This window comes from Brachyistius frenatus, unplaced genomic scaffold (assembly GCF_029030835.1).
Source record: "Brachyistius frenatus isolate BFR_SWC_R1_liver_20210118 unplaced genomic scaffold, ASM2903083v1 Contig_11, whole genome shotgun sequence".
Taxonomy (NCBI): domain Eukaryota; kingdom Metazoa; phylum Chordata; class Actinopteri; family Embiotocidae; genus Brachyistius; species Brachyistius frenatus.
This window is the reverse complement of record NW_027210610.1, coordinates 3,825,997-3,837,201: the sequence shown is the minus strand read 5'-3', so window position 1 is coordinate 3,837,201 and position 11,205 is coordinate 3,825,997. Positions and strand designations below refer to the sequence as shown.

Sequence of the window (11,205 nt, the reverse complement as noted above, 5' to 3'; positions counted from 1 at the left end):
CCTCTTCTCGCCTGTAGGAAAAAAAAATTCTAAATAAAAAATGGACAAGACAAAAAAAAATACAAAAACAATGACCAAAAAATAAAAGTTTTCAACTCAACTAAAAAGCTTCGTTTGCTTATTGTATCATTAATTGCACTTGTTCGGAGTATCTACTCTTCACTGCATGAAGTAGCGGTTAACAACTATAATGAGACACAGAAATGTATTTTTCATTAGACAATGGCAGGAGCACATTTAATTTGAGGCTCAGTGAGCATGTGCTGTTATGTCAGGTTGACAAAACGAAGTAATTACCTCCTGGGGGACTTTTTGGATTTGCTTCACATTCTCATTAGCTCCGATTCGTTCTGCTTGGTCTCGACTCTGCATGTTAGTTTTAAACGGTCACTAGGGGGACCCCTCTTTATGAGCCAGCCTCCGTGCCAACGTCATGAGGCATTGCTGCCCTTGTTGTGGCAGACATGACTCTTTAGGTTAGTGGGACACTCTGCTTTCCCCTTCAGGCAAATATGACACCACACTTTGTGGTTCTGTGACAGCACTTCTAGATCAATGTACTCCCGAGTGCACCAGCCAGTCCTACGTCAATGTGTCAGAGTGTGTGTGTGTTTGGCCTAGTTTCCCACCCTAACAGCAAAATGTTAGGACACACTCGATCAGTGCGGCGGCGGCCTTCTCAGTGTGACAGGGCGTAGAGCTGCTCGGCGCTGCGCTCCAGTCGGTCCCGGTACTCCAGGTCGGAGTAGTTGCCTTCAGGGACCCCCTGGGTGCCGTAGAGGAGACCCCAGCAGCAGCAGGCGATCACTGCCGTGCTGTCACTGTCGCCTGGACGGAGACACAACAGCATGAGCGATATGTAGCGTGACGAATCTGTCTCTTTGGGCATCTTAAAACTGGCTGGAATGCATATATTTTATAATGACCACAGATCTTATGCGTCTAATGTGGAGCGAGTGGCTCGAACTGCTGAACCACACATGATCGTCCCCCAACGGTGCCCGCGGTCGCCCTCCGCTTCGAAGCTTTTTAGAATCACGTATCAACTTTAGGCCCATTACAACACAGCTGGGAGAAACGGGAGGTCAAAAACCTGAAGATATTCATCAGGACGTCTGATGGGAAAGACATTCAATATACATAAATCAAATTTAACGGCGCTTGGAGTCTTAATAAAGATTAATAAAAAAAAACTAAAAAAAACTTTAATATTACCCAGCAGACACAAGCGCGTCAGCGCAGAGTCTTTATCAGGGCGCTGAACTGAAGCACTTGTGTTAATGTCAGCCATGTAAAATTAAAGGGCTCGACTTTGGTTCTGTTGTTTGCAGTCAAACCTCAACAAAGAAGCACCTTTGTCCCCTCAGTGTGTCTCTAAAAGAACATTTTCACCTTCGGTTCATTTAAGCAAAGTCCGGGTCCTTTTACATCACGTTGTTGGTTATCACACCTTAGAGCACGATTGAAGAAATTATCTTTCTTTTTTTCTTTTTTTTTTAACCTTTTAATTCTTGTGGTCAAAATTCACTGACACACGGCTACGATAAATCTGCTGCTAAAAGGTGGGTTTTATTATTCTCTTCGTACGTGTAGTTCTGTCCAGTTCATTCCTTCCTTCATACTTTTACTGACATGATTGACTAAAGATGAGAGAGATGTGGGTAGAATATATTTTAAAATGAGATAAAATGTTTGCAAAAATGGTAAAAAGAAACGTCAGTTATGTGGTCCACACAAAGGGTGACATGTCGTATCGTTAACGGTAATTCTGGGTTTCCAAACCCACTACTATTATAACAATTAGGTGCTGCTGCTCTTTTCACAGCTCTTAAGCCACTACAGCTTCACTATAAGCTTTATCTTACCAATATTTGGTGATTATTATTTTTTATGGCATTATTAAATTAATATTTTCACAATAATAGTCCAAAATAATGTGAAAATATATCATTTTTAGTCAAATAACTGCAGACTACCTTCCACCGCTATAACTGCACAGCCCTCCAGAAACCAAGGAAACCCTGTAATGGTATCATTTTAAATATGATGAAGAAAAAAAAAAAAGACTGTGATAATGGCCATTTTCTGATTGACGCATGAAAGTTATGCAGCGTAGCAGTATGATATACTTTATGTGCGTCTTTTATACAGAATCTGAATCTTACTCTACTGAATTACTGTTGTTCATTTACAAACTAAATAACTCAAGATTATTTCTGTCCAGTTTTTACGAAATATTTAAAGGCAGACTTACATTTATGCTGCCATATAAAACTATAACACAAGATTTTGTGTTTAAAAAAACGACAACAACATATTTGTTAGTATTTTGTCAAATCGTTAAGAATTTTGTTATCGCAGAAAAACCCTGAAATATTGTGATAATATTTCCGGGCCATATCGCCGACCTCGCACACATTTTCAGAGACACTATGACCCTCTGACCTCCATGGAAGCCGGCTCGGCTCATCAGCTCCTCCCAGTCTGGGCCCGCGCCCAGCAAGGCGTCCAGCGCTATCATGGGAGCGTCGTGGCCGCTGCGTCCCGCCCAGCCCGACAGGCTGAAGCTCTTGTAGGCCTCGTCTCTCTCGGCCGGGCCGTAGGATGAGGGCCAGATCGCAGGGCCCACCCCGTTGGAGATGCCCCTCACATCCAGGTACCTGTGGAGAAATGTAAGAGGTGCTCCTGAGATCCGAATATCCTCCGATACGACAATTTTTATGTTGTTTTTCTCTTTTCTTCATAGATTATAATTAGAGTTTTTAAAGTGAGTAATTAATTAGTCTATCCATCTTTTAAAAAAAATGTCTATCAGAATCTGTAATCTAAGAATATAGAGGAGGTCCTTGCCGCTGAACTGAACCTGAGCAGTGACATTTTAGTCTGGTTTCACGTCATCATGTCATTCTGTTAACATTGAGACTGAAATAGGTTAAAAGAAGTTGCTGACGTTGTAAAACCTGCACTGGAATACGACGTGACAGCCGCTCATACCACAGCCACTTGTCAGAGAAGTAGCCCCAGTCCCTCTCCGTCTCCTCCACGGCGAAGCCTCGGCCCTGGACAAAGCTCTTTGCTATTGGACACGCCTCGTTGATCAGGCCTAGACCCCAAGTTGTGATTGGCCTGCGCTGGACGGCGTACGAGGTGAAAAGGGCTGACGCTACGGCTCCCAGGAAACCAGTGGGGTGAGGATGGGTCATCCTGCCCGTCTCCACAGCAACCGCCACCAGAGACAACAGCTGGTCAGGCCTTGGATACCTGGTGAGGACAGTATAGTCGGGTCTATATCGGCATTTATTATTGGGAGAATTCATAGCTGATGTTTTCTCCATAAAGCTAATGAGGTCCATCACACAGCTGAGAGATATGGTGTCATTACTCTTGAGTTCAGTGCATTATTTGGATAGTAATTACTTATTTTCAAGCTATAATTGACTCCACTTAGTGTTGTCACTGGCTCACGGTTTAACCCTGGACCTGTTATTTATTTGTTAGTTTCTGCTCGGTGATCAAAGATTTTCACTGTCATTCATTTCAGATTACTGAGCAGCAGCTGGATCTGTGAATGTGAACATACTGTGCATACTTAGCAACGCTATTTCAGTTAAATGTTTCTGAGCCTCATCATCCTGTGTGAAGATGATGCAGAGAAACAGCCTGTTTTTCTCTGAAGCTGAAAAAAAAAACAATTATTCCATCAAATCAATTCCAGATGAATCCATGTACAATCAAATATTATGTATTTAGAGCTGAGACAATCAGCCGAGATTAGTCGGTGGACAAAGAAATATTGCCATCTGTCAATACTTTTTTGACAACGATGTCAAACATTCTCTGTAAATAATTCTCTCCACGAAGATTTTCTGGTTTCTTCTGTTTTATATTGCTGCAAATGCAGTTTCTCAATGGAAAAACTGTCATGGAGATTTTTCACGTCTTTCTGACACTTTAAGAAAATAACCGACATTATAAAAATAAGCATTCGTTGATGCCCCCAAAACATTTTCTTGTCAACAGACGAACATTGTAATGTCTTTACTTTCGGTGTTTCCAAATTGCGTCATGCAAATCTTTGAGCTCCAACAAACATGTTGAGTTCATTAAAAAAAAAACACAAAAAAAAAACCATCAAGACAATAAGTACTTTAAAAATCTAGCATTATTTACATCTATCCATGCTTACTCTTCCTTTCATTTCATTTGTACCCTGTCATTACTTCAGCAGCTCCATCCTGTTTATCACAGTGTTTATCACGCTTCATCTCTAATGACAAAAAAATAATCATCTCATAACAATCTTATGATTTATAATCTATAAACTACCAAACTTCCTCACGTTTCTGTTAACATTCATATCTTTAAAAAAAAATTAAAAAAATAAAAACACCACACAGCAGCTACTTCACCTTGAATGTTCCTTATGAAACACAAACTTTGGCAGGGCTGGTTTTACACACTACGCACTGTTTAAGTGGCATTACTGCAAACCGCACTCAAACTGGAGTCCCTCGTAACTCTTTAGCAATTTTGAAACATTAATTAGGGCCCGAGCACCGAGTGGTGCGGAGGCCTATATTAATGCAAGGAATTTGACATCTCTTTACAACTCTTTTAATTCTCGTGTTAATTAGATGGGGCTTAGTTGTGTTAATGCATTTGTCTGACTATTAATGTTTTCCTGTGTTCATGTCTAGCTTGAAAAATGTATCAATCTTAGTGAGGCGACCTAATTAAACAAGGGAAACAGAGTCTGTTACTGCAACCTGTAGATCAGTGAAATAGTGTGGATCCATTGGTAGGACTGTGTATCACATAACCCGCGTGCGTCCCTGTGTGACCTTTGTGTGTGTGTGTGTGTGTATAAGAGATAAAACAGGGACCCACTCCCTGAAGAAAAAAAAAAAATCCCCTCCACAGCGCTGCAAGAGGACAAAAATAGTACAGGGAACCTTTAACTTTGAAACTCTCAGGTAACTTAAGACTGGATGATTAGATCTGCTATAACTGTGTATGTGTGACTGTCTGCGGGCTGGATCTGGATCCCCAGCTACACCCGCACTAAAACCGTTTTAAAACAAAACCCGTCCCCATCCGAACCTGCATTTCAGCACCAAATAAGATGCATTTGCCTTTTCAAGCATGCAGCATGTCACAAACAAAATCACAACTCTTAAAAACAAATGAAAACATGTCGTAACACAACATTTAGAGACATGAACTAATGATTTAGTGCCAATATTTTCCACTTCAGTCCCTTTTTCAAACAATCTCAAAACTGCGGTCAGTGCATACAAAAACAGTCTTTAAAAATACGATTTTAGTGTGACTCAGTTCGTCATACAGAGATGCCCTGATCCTGCTCAGGAATTTAATACTTCAATTTTTTTTTTGATGATAACCAAACCCACCCACCCCACCCATGTACGTATTCTCAGGACAAGTGTCTTACCTCAGGCCAATGCACATGGACCTCATGGCTGCTCCACAGCCGGTCCCCTCGGGGTTATAAGGCACTCTGAAGCCCCCTTCCTCTCCAGGCTTCAGTTGTGAAACGCCTAAAAGAATAAATGAGAGTTACATCTCTGCCGCTGCCACCAGCAGATGTGATATGATTTTAAAATGACCCACCCAAGATGCTCGAAGGCCCTGGTTTCCTCCCGTCCATGTCCTTCATCCCTTCCACGTAACGGGCAGCCACCTCATGCAGGAGCTCCTCCCCTCCCTTCCCTGCCAGGAGGACAGCAACTTGTTCAAACTGCGGACTTTAGAGATGTAACTAATGTGTTAACAGGGCTGCTTGTTTGCCTCATCACAGTAAAGGTCAAATTGAATTTCTTCCGTTTTCCTTGCACTTGTGTAGAGCTGTAATAGAGCAGCAAATCACGGCAAGACTGGAAATTAAATTTAACCTTTAGTTGTGGCTCTTAAAGAGGAGGGTGTGACGTGTGACTTGATGAGGCCTCATCGGAACACCACTGATGATCAGATCAATCCAATCAACTCCTCGTTTCAAGCAAAATGAGCAAAGGAGAGACACAAACCGGAGAAAGCAAATGGGTTCATTTTGACCTCACCAGTTGCCAGTCCTTCAGCCGTGGCCAGATGCAGAACTGTGTCATCGCTCACAGGCCAATCAGGGAGCTCAGCCTTGATGTTCTTCAGACCACCGAGCTCCTGCAGCTCCTGCAAAGACCAGGATAGATATGTTTGGACACCATTATGAATCAGTGCAGAGCTGGATCATGTCCTCACAACATTATAAATAAAAACTATGATCAACATAGACATTTACTCATAAATAATATAATAGTAAAATAGTAAAGCCAAATGTCTCATCTTTGTGGCGGACACCTAAAAATAACATGTTTGACCCCTGGAGGCCCCCAGCCCCACTTTATTTATCGTCTCTTTCCATGTTGGTCCAACACTGACCTGGTGAATAGCTGGTCCTGACTCATTGTACTCCCACAGCTGGTTCCTGTACCCTAGAGCATCGCCAACACCGCTCAGCAACATGGCTGCCTTATAGTGATCCAATGTGACAGATCTGGTGGGACATTATATTAAGTCAAATCCCAGTATCAGTAACGGTGTCATCGATTCGAAATCAATCAACACATATATGAACGCGTAAACCTGAAATTCGTCCGTGGCGTCATTCGAGAGTAATTTGAGTAAAATGTACTTGCAGCCTCACCGGCCCATTTGCAGCGTCTCGCTCCCTGAAATCCGGCTTCACGAGGCGGTCACGCGCACCAGTTGATACCGGGGCTGCAGACTGAGGCGCTGCGAAGACACCGCTCACAACTATTCGGTCGTCGCAAGCAGTAGATCAGTCAAAAAAAAAAAAAACACAACAACAACAACAACAAAAAAGACCCGCAAACAGCAGCGTCCGTGCACCAAAAGCTATTGTCCGCTATACGTTTTCAAAGCAGAGGCAACCGGCTGGACTCCCCATGAAAATATGCGGGCTAAAAAAAGACGCAGCTTAGTTTAGACGCCTGTTCTCCAAGCTGGCAAGATGGGGACACAACTTAACACCTGGCAAATGTTTTCTATAACACCAGGATAATCACCGACCAGTACACAGACACCATAACAAACCTGCGCCGGACATATTATACAGTTTGTATACAGATAAAAGATGCTGGGATTTTAGTAACTGGCCCTTTTAATGTCGGTAAGATTTTTAATAAGGTCTTCTGAACAAACCCAGGAAATGGAGATGTAAATTGGAGGGGCAGACTAAATTGGGAGATATAAATTGAAAAGTAAATTGCGTTATGTATTTTGTAAATATGTGGGTCTGTGCGGTTGGGTAAATTTACTTAAAAACAAACAATACAAGTTTAATTTTGTTAGTAAAAGTGTAGTTTTCAGATTATTTTTTTTGATGGGCTAATTAGCTATTAGATAATCAGCCAGCAGGAACTGACTAGGGTTTGAGAAAACTTCAATTCCATCAATGTTTGTTGCTAAAATAGTGAATTATTAAACCACAAATTTGAATTAAACAATATGTGCTCTGAGTTGGTTTAGGTCAGTTTCATATAAATTACAGTAACCTTATTCACGAGGGAAGTTGTTAGCCAGTGCAATGGATTATTTATGTATTTATTAGTTTTTGATAAAAAAAAAAAAATTAAAAAAAAAAAATTAAAAATGGAGGCATATGGCGCAGAGAAAATATCAGGCTAATGATTAGGATCAGATCAGTCTTGGTTGTGTTTTTTTTTTCATAGGATTTATTGACAAAAATACAAACAGATCTAAAATGCTTTTCCCTTTCAGTTTAGTTCTAATGCCAGATTCATATAAAAAGAACACAAATAAAAAGCCCACAGATCGAGAACTAGACTAGAACCAGACTAGAACCTAGAACTAGACTACATCTAGAACTAGAACTAGACTAGTACTGAAACCAGGTTAGATGTTATGACACCACAGTGGGATGGAATGTGAGTCATTTAGTTCACATCAACACACATAGACTCAAAATCACAGTACCCGGAGCTTTTCCTATAACTGAACAATTTCTCAGATTTACACATTTCCGCAGACGCCAGGTAGATTTAGAACAAGTCTGTAATTTGTAGATTTACAGAACAGTTCTCTGGATATTAGGTGAGCTGGTATAATCCTATAAATAGCATCATATTTTAATAGTCTAGCCTAAACTTTACCGTGATGTTGCTGGTATCGCCTTATTTACTGTCATATAGTTAGATTAAGAAAACAAGTTTAAAACTATGGTTAATATCTTTTGTGCTTTGTTAAAAGCAATCAAATTGACTGTTATCAAGTTAACTGCAGTCTGTTTTGTTGGAGTTCAACATGTTTGGTAACTCCATAGTTTTCGTAGTAAATTTGAAGGTATCCTGGATTGTAAACTGAGGCCTGCTGTTCTAACTGTGGGAATTAAAACTCTGTACTAATGTTAGCCTACATTTGGCAGTGCTAGCAAAAAAACTGGCACCTGGAGTTTTTTTTTTTTTTTTTTTTTATTAAATTTTTTTGTTACTATAACTCCGTGACAAAAAAAAAACAATTTTCCCTGAAAGGTGAGAAGGAGAGTTTGTATTTGTTTGTTTCAACAATAAAATCAATATATAATTATATAATGTATATTAATAATATAAATAATAATAATAATAATGTATATAAATATAATTAAATAATGTATATAATTATAGTTTCACTTTCAATACATGATGGTTTTTTTTTTTTTTTCCAGTGACATTAGGTCCAAAATGTTGGTTGTAAACTGTTTAAGATTTGTTTTAACCTGCTGGTCCGGATTTACAGCGAATACTTTGGTTAACCTGTTGGGGCCTTATCACTAGAAAGGATGGAAACTGTTTTTGAAACTCATATTTTATCTGTAAACAAGATATTTGAGGTGAATCCAGAACAACAGTCAGACAGTATTAGTCTATCACTAATATTGATAACTTTATTTATGAATGGATTAAACTAGAATGTCAATTAATCCAATGCACATGATGCTAAATATGCTAAATGTAAAATTAGGGTTTCAAGAGTATATAAGAATCAAGGATCTGGGTTGTTGTAATATTACTATTATTAATGTTACTGTTGATTTCTTTGAACTTTTTAGTCAAAATGGAAGAAAGAGGAGATGGACAGCAAAATGGAAGAAATCGTAAGTACTTGTTTTGTCATTCTTTGATGTATAGTCTTTCCAAAAGCCATTTAAGGGAGATTGATTCACAGTTTTATTCAGTGAATGGTGATGGTAAAATAACTGACTGATCTTACAGGCCCGCATTTTCACCTGGATTTTTTTCCCCATGGGAATTGGCCACCAGCCGATCAACGTAACGTTCTGCTGATTGCCTGGATGGAGTTTCTCAGGTATCAGGAAATAGAGGAGCTCATCGTCATCGTGATTGTGGACGAGGTGCAGGAACCTGTAGACGAGGTGCAGGAACCTGTGGACGAGGTGCAGGAACCCATGGCCGGGGTGCAGGAACAAATGGATGTGGTGCAGAAACCCGTGGATGTGGTGCAGGAAGCTGTGAGCCAAATTGACAACAACGAAAACCATCACAATGACAACATTGAAAACGCGGACAATCTCAATGACAACAATGACAATGATGACATTGAGAATCCCGATGCTGGTAATACAGACAACAATGTTGAAAATGCAGAAGAAGCTGGTGTTAATGCAGGAGTTGAGGAAGAAGAGGAGAACCACTGGCCCCAAGAATCTAGATCAAAAGAGGAGGATGATGTTAAAGACCTGGCCAGCAAACAATGCCGATGGTGGGATGAGTTTTCAGAAAGCAACAGTGATTCCTCCTCTAACAGTGACGCCAACATTACTGACTATATTCATATCGACAGGAAGATACAACTAAACAACCCGGCAGGTGCTGTAGATGAGGTTGTGGAAGAAGATCCTTTGCCTGGCCCGTCCAGGATAAGATCAAGAAAGCATGATGAAGAATATGAGAGAAGCAGCAAAAAATCAAGACAGTGTTATGAGTTTGCCCACAACCTACACAATGTTACAGTCCGAACTGACTTTAATCTTCCTCACAACAGTTGTAATATTGATCAGGCTAAGGATGCAGGTGCTGAGAAAGAGACTGAAGAGAACATCAGTCAGCAGGTGGAAGAGGAGGAGGAACCACATCCACTAAGATCTGGAGAAGCTGATCAGGACAAGAAGAGAGGAGGCAAAAAACGCAAGAAACATTTCAGATGAGACACCAGCAATAAAAATGACAACTACAGTTACCAGAACTGGTCACTGGATTTATACATTTGGATTATGGAGAGATTTTGATGTCAATGAGCCTTAAAGGCACAGACACGTAACAGCCTGTTCTTAGGCGAGTGAGAACTTTAGAGATGTAAAACAATATTGAGATGGCATTCACTGATCCCTCTTTGAATAGGCCCTCCTGACATTTCTTCCTTTTCAGGAGGAGCTTTTCTTTGTTCTCACTGAGGATCCAGGCATCCATTTGTTTTAATTAAGTTCTTTTTTATTTTATCCAATATTTTATATTCTGTCTGGAATGTAATGTGAACGTTATTTTTTTTTAAAAAGCAAAGAACTGTAAAGAATGAATGAATATAAATAATCAGAAATCAAACTGCGTTAGCATTTGAAACAAGAGTACAATATTTTTCTAAACTTTACGTATGAAATGAAAAAGTGGACGCATTATTAAAAAGAATGTGACAAAAGTATATAATAGTTTGACAGTGAAATAGGTTAGTCAAATGAAACTGTAGGATTAAATAGATTTTTGTAAAAAAAAAAAAGAAAAAAAAAAAGTACTTCAATACTGAAAACAAAGAGTTGAGTGAACTGGGACATAAAAAAAACCACTGCTTCATCGAATTAAAACTAGTTTCTCCACCACCATTCAATGATTGACTCACTGTAATGTCAGTAAAGATGAAGGGATTATTCACTCAATGAGTCCAGGGGTCAATAGTCCTTGTCCCTGTGCCAGCCATCACACAGAATAGATCAGAGGCAAAAATATAAAAGTAGGGTGCAGAAGGAATTTGACCTAGTTATTGGGTGTGTTAATACTGCTTAACAGAGGACGTCACGTGTGACAGATTAAACCCACTCAGGTGCCTCATTTGTGTGGAATAGTTTATTGTATTTGGCTGACAGGAAACTTGAAGAATAACCTCTAAAATAGGACACTT

The 11,205-nt window shown here is 39.9% G+C and overlaps 1 protein-coding gene across 2 annotated transcripts; it reads right to left on the bottom strand.

Annotated features, from left to right (window-relative positions):
• Window positions 1–44: 44 nt before the first annotated feature.
• On the bottom strand, window positions 45–6,866 carry adprh (ADP-ribosylarginine hydrolase). 2 transcript variants are annotated; one of them, XM_069691661.1, is made up of 8 exons: window positions 6,701–6,866; window positions 6,436–6,550; window positions 6,078–6,186; window positions 5,632–5,730; window positions 5,453–5,558; window positions 2,995–3,261; window positions 2,446–2,660; window positions 45–828 (listed from the first exon to the last, which is right to left on the bottom strand). In XM_069691661.1, exons 1-8 carry the CDS (start codon window positions 6,706–6,708, stop codon window positions 680–682), a joined length of 1,068 nt encoding a protein of 355 aa, XP_069547762.1. In that variant the 5' UTR covers window positions 6,709–6,866; the 3' UTR covers window positions 45–679. The 2 variants fall into 2 exon arrangements, with proteins under 2 accessions (XP_069547762.1, XP_069547761.1); XM_069691660.1 differs by having other exon boundaries at window positions 6,640–6,708.
• Between the last annotated feature and the right edge of the window lie 4,339 nt (window positions 6,867–11,205).

What these genes read in the sequence shown, in the direction of transcription:
- adprh (XM_069691660.1), bottom strand. Translation starts at nt 6,662, where the DNA reads ATGACGCCACGGACGAATTTCAG. An exon ending in ACGCCACGGACGAATTTCAG is followed by an intron (nt 6,551 to 6,639) that starts GTTTACGCGTTC and finishes ATGTCCCACCAG; the next exon opens with ATCTGTCACATTGGATCACT. An exon ending in TCCATGTGCATTGGCCTGAG is followed by an intron (nt 3,262 to 5,452) that starts GTAAGACACTTG and finishes TGTCCTCACCAG; the next exon opens with GTATCCAAGGCCTGACCAGC.